Below are 21869 nucleotides of genomic sequence, written 5' to 3'. Positions count from 1 at the left end.
TGGTTGAGCTGGTCGATGCTGAGAGATTCCTTACAGCTGGGTGAATTCCCTCTTCTAAATTTAGACAACCACCTTGCGAAATGAAGACAGCCGCTGGGCGCTGAGGTTTTGCATGGTGAGAGAAAGGGCTTGTTGGGTGTACGGTGTGCAATATGTGCGACGAGAAAGATCATCCAAAAAATCCACATAACCTACTGTACACTGTAGAAATTACAGTATTACTGGCAGCGGTTTACAATAATTTACTGTAGATTTACATTAGTGTATTTTACTGGAAACCGTTTGTTCAAAGATGAATGATCATTAAACGTGAACAAGTCTTTATCCTTGCAGAAAAAGAACTATGAAATAACAGCCTCGTGCATTCTGGGGACCAAAATTAGAAAAGAAAACTAAAAATGTGGATTTCTGGTTCCCAGAATGCTTTGCATGAGGCTGTTATTTAAGTTTTTTTTCTGTAAAGATAAAGACTTCTTAATGTTTAATGTTCATTTATCTTTAACCAAACTGGTGCCAATAAATTAGATCATTATAAGTCTACAGCAAGTTACCGGCAACTAGCTGCGTAGCTAGCTTACAGCTAAAATGTTTACAGTGTATTATTAAGCCGTGTTGAACTTATTCCGTAATATGATGGAAAACTAATTTACTGAGTATGATAGGGACTCTTTATCACAATTGCGCATTCTGTTTGTTTGCAACATTATTATTCATACCATGGATAATATCCTGCCAACACAAAATGTACAGTAAAATATCCGTGACAAAATAAAACTGTAGCTCATTTAAGCCTCCTATACCGTAATTGGTTTATTTAATATACATATGTAAACAAAATATAAAACAGCTTCAGAAAACTAAATGCATTTTTCACGATACTGTAAATCACTGATCACCAAGCTACATTTTGTATCTTTGCAGAGCGCCACAAGCTTATTTTTGGTGCATGGCAAAATGCTACCGTTTATGTCAGGCATAATAGCGTCTAGAAGAGTGATGGAATGAACATTTATGTCTTTTATTATGTCGTAACCGTTTTGTACAGGCAACAAGGCACTTGATGCTGCGCTAGTCAAGGCTTAGGAGAACACAGCGCCGCTTTTTGACCGCACACTGAGAAGCAGTAATCAAAAGTATAACCAGTCTCTCCACAATTCAGAACAAGTTGTCAATAGGGATAATCATATCTCTTTTGAAGTACAAGAGCCCACACAAGAGATATTTCTATCCCTGCCTTTGTGATTCTACTCAATTCCGTCACTTAGAAGAGCCACTTATAGCCATTCAACCTACTCATCTTGGCTTAGCTCTAATAGCGACTAACATTCACCATTACTAATAAAAGTGGCCTATAAATACAGTATCTGCTAAGTTTAATGAATATCTGAATAGCTGTCCACGTAAAAGAGTTTTACAATGCATTGAAGTATTGATCAGCGGTCTTCGTCTCATTTTTGTTTGTCATTTATCATGACTGCAAGTCTGGTAATCCCAAATTTACGCCATGTAACGGTATTTCTTCCTATATGACTGCAATATTGAGACCAACGCGTGTTATATTCCAAGAGTTTGAAAAAAGACACTTCCATCAGAGAATAAACTTCAATTTTGGAGCGATTCTTAGAGATATATTTTATACGCATGTTGTAAATTGGTTGGTAAATTGAGTGTCTTCGGAAATAAATTTTCGGTCTGGCAAAAAATCCAACCTAGGCTGGCTTGAGTTAAACCAACACAAACGTAACTATTTAATGACGTGGCTAATTTTGGCTAATTCGTTCGAAATTTGCTCATTCGATTTTCTTTCCTGCCAAGGATTTGAGGGATTAGAGGCGGGGTTTGCGCTGTGGTGTCAGTATTGCCTTTTTCTAATAATCGTACGTTTTTGTACGATTCTCAACGTCATACAATATAGCCACCTTGTAAAATAGTTACGAATTAATGTAAGATCACGATTTACTTTTTAATAAATATTGATAATAATTTATTACACATAGTTTGGCCGGAAGGGGACGAACCGAAGGTTCGGTTGGGTCAAATATGAACACTTCTGGGTGAATGTAGGCTTATGCCGTATTTGACCCAACGATGTGTTGAAACGACCTATTTTTATTAATATTCTGCTTTCCTTAGGGTGCCAATGTACAACTGGCAGACAGGACTACAGATGAAAATGATCCATTGGCTAACTCTGGCATGTTACAGGTGTACTGTTGTTAATATGCATTGTCCTGTTGAATAAATAAAGTAAGTAATAGGTTATTTTATAGCCATGGGTTTGTCCCTTTTGACCCAACCGGTTGACGATAATCCATTTTTACAGTTTACGATTCATCTCCTACATATTTTGCTAAATACGACTTAAACAACCTCATATTGTGATGGTTTAATCTAAACTGAGATGGTAAGCGAATATTGTGGAATAACGCCCTCCAGACATCACTTCTGTTATTCATACTGTTATTGATAATATATAATTATACTAATATACACGACTAATTATTATACATTGTTTATATTCAGCTTACAAACAAAAAAATAAGGTTGATGTTAATTAATAAAATAAAAACATCAACAATAAGTAACACACAGACAATTTATTATTAATAGTACTGCTACTAATACGAATACATTGCTAGCTTTTTTTAAGTATTGTTGTTATATATGTCACTGCACCACCAGTGTTAAATCGGCACCGCCAGTGTTAAATCGGCACCGCCAGTGTTAAATCGGCACCGTCAGTGTTAAATCGGAACCGTCAGTGTTAAATCGGCACCGTCAGTGTTAAATCGGAACCGTCAGTGTTAAATCGGAACCGTCAGTGTTAAATCGGCACCGCCAGTGTTAAATCGGAACCGTCAGTGTTAAATCGGCAACGTCAGTGTTAAATCGGCACCGTCAGTGTTAAATCGGCAACGTCAGTGTTAAATCGGCACCGTCAGTGTTAAATCGGCACCGCCAGTGTTAAATCGGCACCGTCAGTGTTAAATCGGAACCGTCAGTGTTAAATCGGAACCGTCAGTGTTAAATCGGCACCGCCAGTGTTAAATCGGAACCGTCAGTGTTAAATCGGCACCGTCAGTGTTAAATCGGCACCGTCAGTGTTAAATCGGCAACGTCAGTGTTAAATCGGCACCGTCAGTGTTAAATCGGCACCGCCAGTGTTAAATCGGCAACGTCTGTGTTAAATCGGCAACGTCAGTGTTAAATCGGCAACGTCAGTGTTAAATCGGCACCGCCAGTGTTAAATCGGCACCACCAGTGTTAAATCGGCACCGCCAGTGTTAAATCGGCACCACCAGTGTTAAATCGGCACCGTCAGTGTTAAATCGGCACCGCAAGTGTTAAATCGGCAACACCAGTGTTAAATCGGCACCGTCAGTGTTAAATCGGCACCCTCAGTGTTAAATCTGTTGAGTCTCACGTGAATTCCCAGAGAAGAATTCGCCAAGTGTGGCTTCATTCCGCCTCTCTCACACACACAGACTCTCTCATGGCGAGCAGAAGGGACGCTGTCTCTGTTATGGACTGACATCGGTTCGCAATCTTTCGAGCTCATCTGGGAGTTTCCTCTCGCACACGCCGCGCGCTCCACACACTTCCGTCAGCCGGAGTTTAAAAACCGAAAGCTCGCCGCGCGCAGGATGAGCAGCTGCGGCTTTCTGAACATGGCGACGACGGGAGATTTCGACCCGCTCAACGCCACCATTCCGGCCACAAAAGTTGAGATCACGGTGTCCTGCAGGTGAGGAACCCGTTACGCGCGGCGCGCACCTTTACGCGCGGCTTGTTTTTAAAGAGCGTTTGGAGAAGACGCGGTTACGCGTAACTTTCATCGGGCGACACGGACACACTTCTGTGTTTTGTCCACGAGTAATGTGTGTCGATATATAGCGGTATATTCGAATGAATGTTATTGATTTACTTTACTTTCTTTTTGAGTTTCTCACCCGAACGAACCAAAACAAACACTTCAGCCTCTCCAGCTGTTAGTCTGCGTTACTTGTGTACTGGAATATCCCTTTTATGGGATGTACCTATATAAAGAACAAACATAAAACGTGCTTATGTTTGTGTTATGTTTATTTGCATTTAAACACGGGGAGTTGTTTGCATACGACATGTGTGTTTGTTTTCTTTATCAAAGCAGGTTTCACAATATTTGTTGACAGCCTTGTTATTGTTTGATTCAGTACTCAAGAGCTGTTTGTGATCAAGGTCCTCACGTCATGCTATATTACATTTATAAAACACATTTGGCCGGCTATTTATATTCACAACATTTGTTTATCAGATGCTGTTTTTACATTGACATTTTCCAAACTTGCAAGAGCAAGGAGGCGTTCGTTTGACTAACGTATATAAATCATCTGCATACAATTACTCATCGGTCACCAACTCTTTCTCCTACGAGAAGGTTTACTTAGTCAGAGCCGTTGCAGAACGGTTATCTCATGCTTCTCGGCATCATCAGTTTTTGATGGAAAACATGTGACGGCTTTGATAGCGAGTCGGTCCCGCTGTTGTTTTCCTACGTGCATTTGATTCTTTCACTTGTTGTGAATTATTGATGTGTATTAGTTTATGGTGCATCTGGTTTTGAAGAAATGCGAGTGGGTGAAGACGGTGAATTACTACGCTCCGTGTCCCCTCGGGCAGGTTTGCTCAACAGGGAGCTCTCTTGCGAGACTGCACAGGGTGGGCACCTAACCTGGTGCCATGGTTACGATCAGGTGCATTCCTGTACTGTGGGGCCACTTTACCGCTGTCGCCATGGTTATGAGGTCGCAGACGAGCCGAGAAGTGCCGTGTGTTTGTACAGTCACAATAAACCCCATAAAGTCGGATACGAGATTTGACTTATCAGCACCTACTTGAACAAAGAAACCTGTTGTTGTAGTCCACAGGTGTTTCGTGGAGGGATATTCAAGGTGTTAATGATGTTTCCGTGTGACCGGAGTTCAATCTCCAGTGTGACTGGTTTCTTTGAATGTGGTTTGGTAAATAAATGTCCACGGAATATCCACACCACGCTTTACGCTTGTTAAGTCTTCTTTAAGAGACTTTTAATAATAGAAATGGCTTTTTTGTTAGGGAAGTACGCAGAGACAGGTACACGGTTAGTTGACAAGTGTCCTTTTTTGGTTTTACAGTATGTGCACTTGCCGTGTACCGCAGACCCAACGCGAAACAGGGAAGTACATGTGTCGGTTCATGGTTAAGCTGAAGGTTAGTATGTAGTGTGTATACCTGTATGACAGTATGATTCTAATGGAGCGTAAAGTGGACCTTGCTATGTTTATTATGCGGAACATATACACAAAAATGACGTTACTGTGACATTGACATGTCAGACCTGTTGTTATAAATACATGCCTGTGTTCTTGTGTTACCCTGTTGGTGAACAGAGATCCACACCCGATTCATTTTTATCAGAGAGCTGTAAAAACTTTACTAGGGTACAGAAAACTTGAAGGACCTAACCAGCTTATTTGTGCCGGTATAGGTCTGTAATTGTTAGGTAATAACAATGGAAGTGTTCAACAGCTTTACTGTAATATTCGGGCAAGGTAGAGCAATAGGTCTTGATTTATTTACATTTACAGATGTATGGTCGTACATTCAGCTCACACCTACTGTTTATCCGTCACATTGAAGACAAGTGAGGAGTGCGCTGTATCATCATTGACCTTTTTAATGTAGAGTTAAGGAACGTCTTGTATAGTTATAAAGTTTTGTGCCTGCATCTGAACGTCCAAATTCGTTCACTTTTACTTTGAGAGACCAGACTAAAACCTACGGTAAAATATAAACAAGCTCAACCTGAATGAAATTGCGTGAAAAATATTTTCAGGGAGCGGACCGGACTGCAGATTTGTGCCTCTCGTGTCTAACATCATTAGTTGATGCTCATTTAGAGACGGTTTTAATAAGCGTCTCATTCGGTGGATGTGCTGGGGATCTTATTTCCTGTGAAACCGATATGGAGAATTATGAGGGCAGCCGCAGACCCAGCTGAGTCCAGCCTCTCTTGAGGTGGTTTTCTCAGCAGCTCCACAGGCCCAGAACCCTTGCATTACCCTCAATATAAATTCATACTTGGCTCGATTCTGATTTTAATTCGAATGATGTGTCGGGTTTACTAAAAGCTGCATAACCTTTTCCTCCAAGTATATTGGCATCTTAATTTGAAACGTAAATTTGTTTCTTTTACGTTCTTCACTTTATCACCACCACGCACCTGCTGATGATTCTGGCGATCGCTTCTTGAATCTTGACACAACTTTATCGCCTCAAAGAAGCTTTTTTCTTTCTTTTCTCCCTTGCATGCAAGGTTTAAAGAATGGATATATCGCATAAAAGAGTTCGGGTCAGTTCTGTTTTATTTATATAGCGCATTTATTAACAACCATGGTTGACCAAAGTGTGATCAATGTCCAAAGGCAATCACACACAAGCAACACGAATACAATAGGACAAATAATAATAATACTAATATATATATATATATATATATTTGATATGAAAGCCAAAGGATACAGGTGTGTCTTAAGTAATGACTTAAAAATAAGACTTACAGTATTATGCGATCACATTAGACTTCCATTCATATTAATGCAAATGTGGTAGACAAGAAGCGCATGTTTGGTGAACTCTAACCTTCGCGAGTTTGTAATATCACCAATCAAAGATCAATTCGCCACGGCATGACCTTTTTCAGTTGGAGGAAATGCTAGTAATGATAATAATAATATCGCACAATTTTGTACATTAAATAATAATAATAATAATACAATATAATATAACAATACAATTATACATTCAATAACAATAATTAAACGACGATAACATTGCAAATATGTTGAAATCCACAATGTTTTTTCTCTGGTTACTGTCCATATACGCAAAAATGTCAAAAAAGAATCATGAATGCGATTTCAGAGTGTTGTGTTTACAGGTGTTTGACGTGTACATGTGTGTATGAGCTCATCGTCCTAGGCAATCTTTGCACTTTCGTAGCTTAAATGCGATACTGTGCGTTCTGACATGAGAAGTGCATGTGCATCATTTCATTCATCAGAGCTTCTTGAACTTTACAAGGCATTTTTGAGGGATTGCTTTAGTAGATGCCGTGGCGCTGGCAGCTATTTCTCCCCTGACAACGACGAGAGAAATCTTGAGATATATGAGAAATCATTTCTGTTTTATGGAAACAAGGTCTAACTCGCAGGTCAGAACACGAAATAGGCTCGCGTTTAGTGCGTTCAGATTGTGGCTGCTGGACTTATTAGCAGCCGAATGCATTAAAGCATGTAGATTGAAATGAGAGTTGAATATGTTGCCTGGGGGCCGGCCTGACGGTAGATCCGGGTGCTAATGTACATGGAAGCGATGGCTGGAAAAGCCCTTTATCCGCCGCTGGCCCACAAAGACACATGAATCCGACTGTTGAAAATGGATGAATTTGTTGAGAAGTTGACTAGAATGAACGGTTGAACGGCACTTCTGTCATTATTTGTTCGCCCTCATGCCAGTCCAAACTTGTACTTTGGTAACAACATTGGCCCCCATTGACTGTCACCGTATTGACACAAAACCAACGAACGGGACATTACTGAAAATATCTTTTTGTCTTCCACAGCATGACTCACACACAGGTTTTGAATGACACGATCGGAAATAAACAAGTTTTTATTTTCGGTCCGACTATCCCTTACCAGAAGAAGCAGCTAAAAATAGGCTTTACACAATATGTATAAGAATACCGTATTATCATTGTTAATATAAACATACAAGAATATTATACCATTATATGAAAGTGTCAAATAAATGCTCAAACATGATACAAACGTCATATTTAAAATGGAATGAAAAGTGGCATCGCCGCGTGTGTACTCTTTAGGTTGAGATGGGAGATATTCACATTTGTTCAGCGGAACAAACATTGTTTCCTCTGAAGCGGTGATGATGACCTGCCCAGGCGGACAGCGTGACTGGCCCCGGCTCAAATGCTCACCAGGTTTCCAGGAGCCTGTCGAAGCGGTAAATTCTGGTTGCTATGTGACTCATTGCAGCGGTGAACCTCTGTCGGTCTACTGCTCCTCGGGCCTGATAAGAGATTTACACGGCTCTTGATGTCACATCACTGTGTGGTGCTTTGCTCTTCTCTGCTAGTTCAAACCAGGGGTCACGGTTTCAACTAAAAGGGCAAACCCGGACTAAGAGGCACTTGCTTTTATTTGATAAAATGTTGGGTTAAGTATGGCCTGAGCTCTAAAGCGGAAAATAACGTAGTCCCCTTCCTCTGTTAAACAAACACAGAAATCACATTTACAGTAAAGTTAAAGTTAAAAAACGTGACCACAAATCTGCCAGTAAGCTGAATGTTGTCTCTGGCCACCATTACAGTACATTTGCTGTACTTTTATTTACAAACTGCCGCAAATAAACAGTTTTTTACTGTATAATTCTTGTAAAAGAGGAGTTAAAAGGCTCTCTTGTTATTACCCGAAGTGCTAAAATCTCGTTGATTGAAAAACAATGGTGACTGAATTGCGCATGTGCCAGACTGCTCAGAGTGGATCTTACCGTGGTATTTTTGGCACCGTGATCTGTCACGACAGCAGGAAGCCGCTCCGTTGACCTATAAGGCCACAAAGATCACATAATGGGTCGCATTGAGGAAAATGAGAAGTGTGTCTGAGTGTATTGAGCAGTGACAAGAAACCCGCTGAGCTTGAGCTCAATACGCTCTATAAGGAAGACTCAAACAGGCTGCGCCGCAAAGAACAAAACGCTGCATTCCCCACAATTGACAGTATTTAATCGATGTACATTTTACTCGGTGGTTATAGACCGAGAGCTTTTGGACAGTCAAAACCTTTACAGGCGAGACTTGCGTCTTTTAGCATAGCTGAGACGTTTAAGAGCAAATTCTAGTTTGGGCTTGGTATTGGGCGATTGACATATCGCTTATTGCTCCCCGAACTCTTGTTAGTCGCTTTGGATAAAAGCGTCTGCTAAATGACTAAATGTAAATCTATCCTTGTGTAACTGTTGAAAGCAGAGTGCATGATGGGAAAGACCACTGACCTAAACAACCATCAATGTGCAATTGCGTACATTTTATTTTTCATTTTCAACGCCGTTGAATGTTTCAATCAAGTTACTCAAATTCGGTATATATACCACATAAATAGCTTTATGGTAATATGCTGTTTCAAGCTAGCAAGGCCTAAACAAACGATCACTGTAAAGGTCTAAAGTAGTGCTGTAGAGCTTGTCGTGTTGTTCACTGGCTCTTGCCGCGTGAAAAATCTTGACGAAACGACTTAAAAACGATATCCCAGCAAGTCTAGCATAGTACAAAGTGAGATATTTAACATTTTGACTTTGAAATATATTTTTCCTGGCGCTTTGGTGTCTTACCCTTTGAGGATTCAGAGAAATACAATGCCGCTGAGAGCTTTGACAACAACGTAAGCATCTATAGAAAGCACCTGGTCAAAATGGGCTACATGTCATAGCTTTCGCTTTATCACACCTTTTTTGTTCCTCTGTGAAATTCGGACACTGTTCCTGGCCGTGTTATGATCTAGCTAACAATGCCTTCAGAGGGAAAAAAATCAATAACCACAGGAACCAATTTCGTTATGACACATGCACGGCACATAGGACACACAAGTGGTACAGAAATCATCCGCGGAGAAGCAAGAAATGGGTCAGCTGTGGGAAAGTAATCTCAGTTATCTGTTTTGTATTATAAAGTCTTATTAGGCAAACGTTGATACGAGATCGTGGATTTGACATCTATGATGTTATAAATCATAAACGTTCAAACTTTGTTGCGTTTAAACAATGCTTTGTGAGCAGGTCTGTTTGATTCATGTTGACTTTGATGTAGCGCTGCGTGATACCAAAATCGCATCTGTGATTTAACGAATTAAAAGCATTGTCTCCAAGAACTCCAGAATAGATCATTAGTAGTAGCGAATTAAATATGATTATTTTCTATGTATTCTTTTTGTAAGTGATTATACATAATAATAACAGTCGAATTATGCATTTGGCCCCAGTGAACCCTTTCGTGTTTGAATTATGACAAACCAAGTCAACCGTTTTCCTATTACTTTTTCACACCTCCTTTTCAAATAGCCTAGATTTCCAGACGTCCCTCGAGTGGACGTCTTAAGAGATGACGGTATACTGTAGGATGTCCCCTGTGCAACTGTGCACTCAAAATGCATACACGAGAAATTACTTTTTGGAAAACTGTCCACTGCGGTGACCTCTTTGCGAAAAAAAATGTACCTATTGTAAAATGCATTTACAATTACAGAAAAACATGGCCGCAACATACATTTGGTAACACTTTACAGTAAGGTTGTATTTGTTAACAGTCAGTTAAAGAGTAGACATTGCTTATTGTTATGGTTCACGTTAGTTGCATTTTACTAATGTGAAATACAACCTTATTGTAAAATGTTACCAATGTATTAAAGCGCAGTGTATTAGTAAAGTGATAGTTCGCCCAAAAATTCGTCTGCCATCATTTCAAACCTGTGTGACTTTCTATCTTCCGCAGATCTCAAAAGAAGATATTTTGAAGAATGTTGTCAACGGGACCCCATTCGCTGTCAGTACAATAGAAGTGATTGGGGTCCAGTGCTGTTCGGTTACCAACTTTCCTCAAAATATCCACACGGGTTTGGAATGACACGAATGTAAGACGGAAGTTTAATTTTTGAGTGAACTATCACTTCAATGTTAAGTTTTAAGTATAATATGGCTGAACAGAGCCCTACTCCACTGTGCAGTCTATTAGGATGTCAGCCCTCGCTTTAAAACGCTTTAAAGCTCGAATCCTCTAATTGGTTCTCAATAACACCCACTTTAACCTTGCAAGCGAATGCTTTGCCCCCAGGTGGATCTGCACATGTCGGGTTTGCACCCACCGATAATAGAACTAGTTGACCTTTTAGGGTGAAACTAAAGTGATACCTTACACACGAGAGCCTTGCAAAGAAATACAACAGTGAACACACTCATAACGCTCATTACAGTCCCCTCGACTGGCCGCATCAGCATCTCTTGCTACAAAGAGCACTTGTCAGCCCAGCGCCTCTCTCTTCCGTCAGAGCGACTCCTGTATTGATTTGGTTGTTAACATGCTCTCGCTCGGAGACGAGATCTTTCTCAAATTAACTCGGCTCTTTTAGGTTCAGTCCTATCATCTGACATTCGCAAGTGGGCGAAATTAAAATGCCACTATAATGAATAAAGTAGAGCGGCTTTCCTTTCCACCTGGCAAAGATTTCTTGCATGATTTGTTGAACAAAATTTGGGACAAGGTGCATGTGTCATCGATATTTAATGGCACGGTCACTGTGCTATTGTCACAGTTGTCGAACATGTTTTTTTTTGGCATGCCCATTTGCTGTCGTCTTCCAACAATTTTTTCATGACTTCAAAGATGTTTGACCGCGAATCAAAATGCGGCTTCGTTTATACATGGCGTGTCAACTTTTTAGACGGTCCCTTGCCCTCCAAAATCGTATGTATACTGTACGCAGGAACCAGTCGTTCCCTGCTAACAATACTCCACCGTCTTATGGTGCAATGCATTAGGGACCTTGATTTTATCTTCTGTTGATACTTTCTTAGTTGTGTCTTATCTGTACTGTGCTTACTTTAGCAATCCAGCAGTGCCGAGGACAGATGTTAGTGGGAGGTGTGTCAATCACTGTCAGTGTAAACAAGGCCCGCTGTTAGACGGCTGGGGTGGCAAATGTCCACAGATGTTTATCATACACCCCGTGATGTTTACAGTATGTGTGTCAGCCTCTATGATACAAAACCTGATACGCTGCTTACTGATAACAACCTCATAGGCCGTTTTCTATGACAGACATTGCAAACTTTCGTGGCCAATTCATCCGGGTAAAATATCTATATGCCCATTTCCTTGCTGGTTTTCCATATTCAACTGTTAGTTGTGGGTGTAAGAGATAGAGAGAAGGAAAGAAAGAGAGCCAAAGAACGTCATCCTTACGGGGTTCAGATATCTGTTCCTCTTGGCATTCAACCGGGGACGCTCACGGCGTTCCAGAGCTCAGGAATTACACCCCACCCAAGTGTTTTCTCCCACACTGCTTCCCAACTTCCTGCGATTCACAAAGAGGAAAACTGGCAAAGTGAAAAGGGCCGTGCGCCTTTCTTTTCAAAGTGTGCACGTACGTGGCTGTCTGGTAGAACACGGTTTCTATTCATTGGATTCTTTTTATTTTGTTTCCTCTGTGTGTACCTTCGGAAATAGCTCGGAGTGTTGTGTAACTTTTTACATACGGTACATATAAATAAATAAACAATTCTGTATCACGACTCCTATCAATACTTTGTGTATGTACAAAGTCACATTTGGATCCTAGATCTGTTCAGACTAAAATGTAAGACACTCAAGGCACATGTGTTTCATTGAAACTAAAGTTGTGGTATCCTATGCCTTTCATAACAGGTTAGTCCTGTTTTCAAGAAGTGGTTTAGTGCCTTTTTTCTTCTATTGTTTCTTTCTCTCTTTGCCAGCAATTACAAGTAGTGACGAACACACCACAAATCCAAGTCACTGTCTCTCTTCATGAACACTAAGCCGTGTGTTTTATAACAAACAGTGTGTAATTACTTTAGCGCCTTCGCTTACTACCAAGGAGACGTTTCATTGGATATGAGTGAGATAACGCACGCTTGACCCCCAGTTAACTTCTGGATTGGCTAGTGTCTAATAATAGATATATCTATGAATACTATTTTTATTTAAAGGGGTCACATGACACTGCTAAAACCAATATAATCGGTTGTATTAAGGTTTAAAAAACGCTGCATTTTCCACATACCGTCGTGCATGTTCGTATCTCCTCTTTGCTCCGCCTCTCTGAAACGCCCAGATTTAAAAAAAAAAAGCTTTTGATATGTATAGTGTACTATAAAGAGCGTTGCACACCCAGTTAGAAGACACTGCTCACCGGTGGTGGTTTATTTCAGCACATTTGTATATACTGTGAGCAATTTCAGACGTAGATCTGGAGACGACAACAGGGAAAACAAGAACGCTAGACATATTACTGTCACGGGACATTCCTGCACATGAATGCAGGATTCTATTATCGAAAGCAGGTGAAGTGCTACTTCACAAAATCACAAAAATAATGACATGTTCCAGCAATTTTCCCAAACATGCCCTCCGTCTGTCAGTGGTCAAATAGACAGGTAGTCCCGTCTGGGAAAATGTCTAAGCATCCCTAGTCCTAAATTCCATAAGACAAAAGATGTTATGTCCTGAGTTTAAGTGGAAACCTCAAACAATCATAACAATATATTCCTACATCTTTTCGTCACCTGCTGGTGTTTTACAATGCGTGTGTGTCTGTTTTGTCGGTTTCTTGATGTTGTCTGGGCAAAAGAGCTTGTGTGCAAACAGGTTCCATGCTTTTTCAGCCCCTGTCGGATGAAATTAGGGCAGGTCTCTTTGAAAGAATATTCAAGCCACAGCGACGCAGATGTTCACTCTTGTTGACTGTGTGTATATTTGTCCAACACTGGACAGCTGCTCGTACTGTAAAGCCTAGTATATCAGCAACGGGACCCTGCCACAGGCCTCTGAATTACATCTTAAGCGTAAGGCACTTTTGTGGTGCTCGTATCCCTTAAAACGTCAGTTTGAAAGTCTTACGTCAGACTTTCCATTGTTCCAGGTTCTGAGGTGCTGAAGTGAAACGCTTGTGTTTTGAATGTGAAGGCATCTCACTCTCTCGGAGCAGTTTGAATCTTATCTAGTTCAGTGAGATGTTGTAGTCTCTGAGGAGCCCTTATCCAGGTCACTACAGGAAAAGCCAAAGCCAAAAGGAATCGTCTGGGATTTCACAAGGTCTGAGTATCAACACTTTTACCATCCTCCCTTTTTGATCCGATAAGATACACCCTGCCCTACACGGCCCCAGAATACTGCATGTCCTCTCCTCTGTTTTCTCCTTTCCTGTTGTTCTCCAAAGTTACCTTTTGCCGCGATACCCGAGACCCGAATCCCAATGCTAAATTGGCTACGGCTTCATGTAATTAGTTACCGTATGACTAACTGCACTGTCGCAGTCGTCTAGCTACTTTCTTCTCACACAGATCCAATTTATTTCTCGGTCTGGACCCGACGACAGCTAGGTGAGGTCCCGGGGGGCCATCAGAGCCCAGCATGTCGCCAAGGCAACGCTGTCATAGGACCAATCAGAAGAGCCGGTTAGCTGTGCTTGTTAAAGAGATTATTAAAGTGATGTCTAATTAGAAACCAGTTGAAGTATGGAGAAAAATATATGTACGTATGTGCTTATATAAGATATTTTAAATCTATCATTTAGAGAGGTTACCGGGCAGCTGTCAATCAAGGCAGCAGACATCATTATTGGTAGTTAGTTGTCAGGGTAACTGCCTCCAGCTTCACTCTCGACCCGTAGGGAGTTTCGACTTATTTATCTCTGTCTGTCTCTCTCACTTCATCATCCCTTTGTTGTCTCTGAACAGCTTTTAAACGATGCCATTTACAGTAATTATACAACTGTGTTTGTGTCATTTATTAGTTTCCTCAAGTCTTATCCGTTTCTTTTAATTGGCTTTAAAGGGGGAGTTCATCCAAACAAACAAAGATTTTCGGTTTATTTTTGCTGTGTCCATTATACAAACCTGCATGATTTAGTTAGTGTTCATGATACAGAGTAATTACTTAATATATTTGCTGCATCAAAGAGTGCAGAACAGTACTCTACTCTCAGCCAGTCTTGTCTCATTGTTCCAAAGTTACCAGAGCGGACAGGACGCAGTCAATGCCCAGACCTGACAAAATCTGTGATGACAGAGCTGGATAAAGGCGACTGTACAAAATTTCAGCTGCTATTCGATTATTACTGATAATCTAAAAATGTTTTATTTTGCCTTGTTGTGCGCGCACTGTCGAGCTTGTTCAGAGGCAGCAGTGTTTGTCAGAGGGGAACTGGAATCCCCTGGTTAGGCCTGATGGTTTCCCTCTGAGGTTTTGTTCTCCTCCAATGGAGTTTTGGGTTCCTCGCCACCGTTTGCATACGGTTTTGCACCGTTTGCCTGGCCGGGGGGCTGCTAGAATTTTATAGTTTTATTTAATGAACACTGCATTTAGGAATTTATAGTCTGTCTGATATTTGACCTGTGTTTTGACTTGCATATACGTTTTGCTTATAGTCAATGTTTTCTTGAGCTTGACAACCCTTAATCATTGTTCGGTTTCACTGCATGGAAAAGCGCAGCATCAAACTTTGTGTAATTCAGACATCACAGCCATTTTAACAGGCAGAAGTACCCTATAGTATCATGATATTTATGACATTAACTACAGTATTATATAATACCGTCACTGTACTACGGTACAGCTATACCACAAATGGTGTGTCCTTGGAAACCAGCTCACAATTTGTTCTATCATACAAACATAAAATATAACTGTTCCCTATAAAATCACTGTAAATTATAAAACCGTATTTATTACAAGCTATTCCGGGAATGCTTAAACTTAACGTGGGCTGCGGAGGCGCTTTTTTATAACTCTGGACAAACACAGTTGCCAGTAACCAGGAGAGGCATTTATTGAATTGGCAAAAACAAAACGTGAGAAGTCACAGTGACAGGGAACTTGTCTGAGCTTTAAGTGTTGGCTGTTCAGCTGGTGTACATAACATCTGACGGTTATGGAACAGGTGAATTCTTTGCCACCTTTATGGCTTCCAAGTCACTCATTTGTGTATTTGGATTTCAGTCGCTTGTGATGCAAGTGCTTTAGTAAAGAAAGACATGTTCTTGGATCAGCATTATTTGTTGATCCTGTAACAGCATTCCTGTTGAACAGTAGGTCAAACCCCAAAACTAATTTTGAGGTTGCTCAAGCCTATAACCTAACTCTAAAACTGCTAGAAATGTTATTCAAGAACAGTGGGGGCGCTTAGGGGGGCTGTAGCCCCGTCAGAAAACTGCTTAGCCCCGGCAAAGCGCCCACAAGGATTTTCTAATATATCTTATGGAGTGTCTTTTTAACGTCACACTGATTGCAAATAGCTCGTCTTGTGTAAGAGAAGATGTAAGAATGACGCTAGCCCACTAGCATCTCCAGTTGCGTAGAGAGTGTAGCCGATGTTGACTAGTTCATATCGTCGCAGATTCGAAACTGCCTCCTGCCGACTTTTTCCCCATCACATATAACGACTGGCAACGTAACTAAACAGACCTGACGGGCATGTTGTCCCTCCCACTTATGAAAATAAATATTTTATTTCTTAAATTACTAATCATTAGTTACAAACAAGCTGATAACAATCAAATCAATAAAAAAAGTATTTTGTATAATGTTCGATTGGCATCTTTTATCAAGACTGTGAGTTTGTCTAACCTTTCCAGTACTTTAGTGTAAGAAAATGTAATACTCTGTACTACAGAGTATATGGAGTTTCGGCCAATTGTAAATGTATTCAACGTTATGATTAATCTGCACTTTATGGGAATACCTCGTGGTCTTTGCTGAAATAAGCGAATTTACTGCGAATTCTATTTCAGTATAAAGAACAGAAGAGCATAGCATTGATTCATATGATTTTGGTTATTGGAGGAAATATTAGGCTAGTGAAAGACCCTTAGTGAAAAGACTCGAACCTTGTGCTTGTGCAATGTTTTCTCAACACAAACTTGTGAAGTAATAAGAAAACCAAATGGCGACCGTACGCTACAGTACTTTCTGTAAATTCATTGCTGAATTCTGCTTCATTTGCTGTTTTCTTTCTTTTTCAAAAATACGTTTGTTCCGTAGGTTACTTTACACATTGCATAATGTAAGCTTGCTCCAAAAAGGTCACAAAATCTTAATTAATCAACAATAACTTTAACTAAGAGCACCTATGAGAAAAGTGTAGGCTCAGGGCTTAAATCAGTCTTAAGTATTGTGAATGCGACCATTTATTCGTAGTCTGGTACCCTGAGGCTAATGCACAACAACTATATTTTTAACAAGCTGTTCTGTATTTAAACGGCAAATTTACATGTTGTATAGCTAAGGGATTTATTCATTTAATAATTTTATCAGCCCACCCTCTGAACTGTTAAGCCCCCCTTAGTACCTCAAGGAAAATGTCCTGTCGCCGTTTCAAGAAGATGTCCTAGATGGGTACTTGGTTCTAAACACATGTGTCTTTCTTCCTTCAACAGAAAGTAGTTATAGATGTATGAAGAATCCGGGTAACATGCAACTTCTGTCACGGTTGATTTTCATAGTATGCAAAATAACAGCATTAACAGAAAATCGCTATAAAATTTGTTCTGGTGTGTTTTATTGAAAAGTCACACAGGTTTGTAATGAAAGGGGTGAATAAATAACATGTTCAATTTGAAGTGAACTGTTTTACGTTTTCATTTAAAAGAGATTATTCAGTCTACAAATAAACCTCACCAAGCAATTCCAGTTCAACAAACATAGCCGAAGAAACCAAATCTAGGCCCAGCTGACAATAGCCACTTCAAACTGTAACCATGTATTTTTAGCAAGTATCTGGGTGGACAGCTACGCTTCAGCGACACTAGAGGTTTCCAGTCATATTTAGCAGCAGTTTCCAGCTACCGTTGAACTGCACTCCCATTACAGCGTCTTTGGCAAAAGTCTGAACCTTCCATTCTGGGTTACCTCAGAGTCTGATGTTTGTATGCGTATAACAGTCCTTTCATTGCTTATGTTTATGATTCCTACGTTTATGACGGTTCTGTCTCCTCTGTCACACCCCTGCACTCATAACCCTGTAAACTGACGCATCAGGAAACCGTAGCAGGTCCACTGTACTGTGACTGTTCTTTAATTAAAAGCCTTTTCTATGGGAATTCAGACAGCTGCGTCTCTGACAAACCGATTCCCTCGCTGCTTTCCGCGCAGATGATTGCCATGCGTGTATGCAGGTGATTAAAACATGTTGCCCGTCCCTGCTGACCAGCGCTAAATCTGCGCCTAAGGAGAGCATCTAACCACTAGATCGAAATGAACATCTTGGCTGTATGTATGTTGATGGTTTTTCAGAACAAAACATGTTCCTGCACTTTAAAATCGACCTAGCCTTAATGCTAACCCTAACTAGAACGAGTCAAATTGCAGCTATGTAAACCTGTGATTGCAACGTTGCCTAGAAGTTAAAAAGATGGACGACACCACACCATTCACTTCCACTGTGGAAAAATGAAGCCAAAATGTCTGCGATATGGTCGCTGATGCCGAAGTCTGCGCAGTAGTGACCGTGCTAGCAAGATCCATCCCATATTTGATTTAATGAATGACGAAATCATGTACATTTAGTCATTTAGCAGACGCTTTTATTAAAAGCAACTTACAAAGAGTTCGCGGAGCAATAAGCGATATGTCGTACAATAGGTGCTAATATGACGACACGTCACCATTCACTTTCACTGTGGAAAAATGGAGCCAAAATGTCCGAGATATGGTCGCAGATATATTGCGCCAATGACGTCATTTGATACCGGAGTCTGCGCAGTAGTGAGCGCAAGCCCTTATCCCCTGATGACTTAATCGTAAATGAAGGAATCATGTTACCACGCCCCTGTTAATAACATCTTATTACTAAATAAAACCAAACTTATTAGAAAAGCGAACACTTGAACTCAATCAAATGGCTTGGATTCACCTTTCAGGACATGTGCGGCATTTCTGGTTGGGACACGTTTTTGTTTAGCCTGATCTCGCTGAATTTCGTAACTATTTTACAGGGTGATTTGTACGAATTCGTATCATATGAATGGAAAAAAAAATTACGATTCATAGAAAAATAAATACTAAAGCTATACTGTCACTAACATCAAGCGTAGCATACTAAAACGCACGTGTGAGATCAAATTAATTCGTACGAATTAGCCCCTTTAAATAAGTAACGACTTTGTGTCGCTGTTTTTTGGTTTCTTCATCTCTTGCACATGCATAGGCCAATTCAGACTAAAACAAACACCAACAAACGCCAATGCCAGTAAACACCCACAGTCTAAATTCTCATTGACATTGATCCAACAAATGCTAAGAGGGGTTTTAGACTGATCCAACAAACGTTCGAGTTTGTTGGATCAGTGTGAATTAGCCTTCAGAGGAACTTACTTGCATGTGTAAGTAACAGACCAGTGGTTTTCAAACAGGGGGCCCCAAGATTGGGTGGGTCCAAGTGGGATCCAGGGGGCATCCTACGTCAACAAAATAAGCCCTGCAAACCAAAGAATTGATGTTATTACCGCACTCTGTTATTATTAAAATCTGATACCAGTTGTATATGGTCTGACACACCAGAATGAAGGAGTGGGGACAATTATGTGTTTATTTACAGGTATGTCTATTATGATGTACATGGCCGGCTAAAACGACTTCACTGAAAGGGTGCACAGACTGAGCACTTGCCAGTTATTCAAGGAGACAGCTTCGATGTTTTCTGAGCGAGAGGGAGGCAGTGGGTGGGTGTAAACTGTGAACTGCCGGGAATGTCACGTTTTCCTCTGTGCTTTTTACACAGGGATTCCTAACATGTGACAAACATCTCACCCCCGCTTTCGGCTTTCATATCTCTCTCTGGCACCCCTCACTGTAGCTCCGAGGGGCTGCATCTGTCTGTATCCTGTCAGCAGATGAAAATGATGACCGTCTCAGAGCGAGCTCCATTATCCTCCTACTCCCACTTGCCCTGTTATTTGCACTCTGACCAGACTCAGAGATGCCCTTTTGATGCCACCCAGTCAACTACGGGGTTAGAAACCTTACCAGGGTTTCCCTAAAAAAGACTACCACGCTAATGCTATATCTTTGGTACTGTATATACATCAAGATTCTGTCAATGTGATCCTCTTATGTCAACTTTATTAATTTGATGCGCCACTTTTGTGTGAGGTATTTCAATATATTGAGGTATTTCTAATCCAGTAATATTGCATGTCAAACCTGAACAGACAATAAAAAAGACGTTGAATTTCAACCATTCGCGCTTTTGATTTGCATACCTTTTATATGAAACAAATGCAGACAGCATATGCAAACGTTCCTCAGTTTCTCTCCGTCTTGTCCTTGAGGTGTTTCCCCTCTGTCAGCTTGCCAGGAACATTCACCCAGCCACTTGAAATTACAGCTGAGAGAAAGAGCCGTTTTTATTCATTCATCATCCTTTTTCCTCAGCGGACTCCTTGAAGCATGTGTCAATTTTATTAGCATGTCAGGTGGAAGCTCTTACGCAGGACCCTGTAAGGGTCTCTCCGGAGAAAGCTCCGGAAACCCAATGATGTAACCCCACGTGTGCAGCTGCCCACACTCGGAGATCAAACGAACATTCTGGATTCTTTTCAATTCATTTTTGTATTTTGAATTGTATTGCATTTAAAATGGAAGGATGTTGATGTTTATTTTAGCATGTGACGACCGTTTATCATCTTGAAAATATAGCTTTGTGTAAAAATATCTTAAAAGCTCCTGGCAGTCTAATATATATATATATATATATCTTAAGTTATATACTTTGCAGTTTACATTGTACGTCTACCCTACATGGGTCATATTTTGTAGACTTTTGATGCATTTGTACCCCCGAAGTCCACTTATTGTTGATACACTATATTCGATTTTTCGATTTAGCATTAGACATACCACATGCAAGTTTTTAAATGTATTTTTTTCTTTTACAGAAACCTGCTCGACATGGACACGTTTTCCAAATCAGATCCAAGTAAGACTATCCTTTACACTTCCATTTTCTTTACTGCAAAACGCACGGCAACAAATGTGCTAAATCGCATTTCTTATCGTGTTTTGTGCGGAATGACCTCACGTAGGGCTGGACGGTAAACTGCCCCTAGCCATGTTACGAGGGGACTTTCTTCACAGTCTGAAAGCTCACACCATCAAATGACTCACAGCTTTCTGTTTGCCATTTTATAAACCGATTGTGTGAAGTCAAGCCTCCAGCTTCAGATCTTCATGTGACCGGGCCTCAGATATAGAAACGCTGTGGGCGGATTTGTTTATTGTCATTGTGAGCAAAGACTAAATGTCACGCGTTTGGTCTTCCACATCAGAGTTATCCAAAATCCATAGTGCAGGTGAGGTGAGCCGTCTCGGAAATGATACGTATACGTGTTGTAAACCTACTTTGGTTTTAAGATCGAGTTTCCTACATCAAGTGGAATTTTAGGATACCAATACAGTACAATGCAGAGGTTTTTACTTTATCCTTAAAGGAATAGATTAGCCCAGATTACCGGAGATGCTCATTTTTGTAGCTCATTATTCCGTCATTAACCGCTTACCGATTCGATTAGAATGAAAAAAATTTTATCCAATTAGAACGAGCGAGTGTCTGTGAGCCATTAAAAATACAAAGTACATTTTTGTTATGTAATGAGTGGTTTATTTTGACATAATATGTGCAGAACAAGAGCATAGACAACAATGGAGCATGAGTAATGTATGACAGAAGCATGCCTTTAATATCTTAATATGAGAGAACCATCAACGTGTCGCCATATTTAATATCATTTACCTTCTAAATCAGCTTGTTTATAGAAGATAACATTAAAACCGTTTATATATCATATAATGTTTCATTGATGTTCGGTTAAAACAAGGAAGGTATTATATTACATAATATGACATGATATTTTATAAGGTTAGATCACATTAGATTCGATTATTTTGTCATCGTAGACGTCCAACAGCTCTGCTATTAATCCCTCAGATATTGTTATCAGGACCTGTATTGATTTCAACACCTCCGTCGTCGTTGTTTTGCATACTC

General features: G+C 40.4%; 1 protein-coding gene across 2 annotated transcripts in view; it reads left to right on the top strand.

The window, feature by feature from the left end:
- The first annotated feature begins 2630 nt into the window (after window positions 1-2630).
- LOC306892916 (copine-8) overlaps window positions 2631-21869 on the top strand; it is a 66694-nt gene continuing 47455 nt past the window's right edge. The window contains exons 1-3 of one of the 2 annotated variants that reach the window (XM_079454299.1): window positions 2631-2961; window positions 3263-3745; window positions 20761-20801. In XM_079454299.1, the coding sequence (XP_079310425.1) occupies window positions 3645-3745; window positions 20761-20801 (142 nt within the window). In that variant the 5' untranslated portion in view covers window positions 2631-2961; window positions 3263-3644. Of the gene's footprint in view, window positions 2962-3262; window positions 3746-20760; window positions 20802-21869 lie in introns of those variants that run through there. The other variant, XM_079454300.1, reaches the window with a different exon arrangement.

This window comes from Barbatula barbatula (assembly GCF_947034865.1).
Source record: "Barbatula barbatula genome assembly, chromosome: 4".
Classification (NCBI taxonomy): domain Eukaryota; kingdom Metazoa; phylum Chordata; class Actinopteri; order Cypriniformes; family Nemacheilidae; genus Barbatula; species Barbatula barbatula.
The sequence above is the reverse complement of the archived record's forward strand: the minus strand, read 5'-3'. Positions and strand labels throughout refer to the sequence as shown.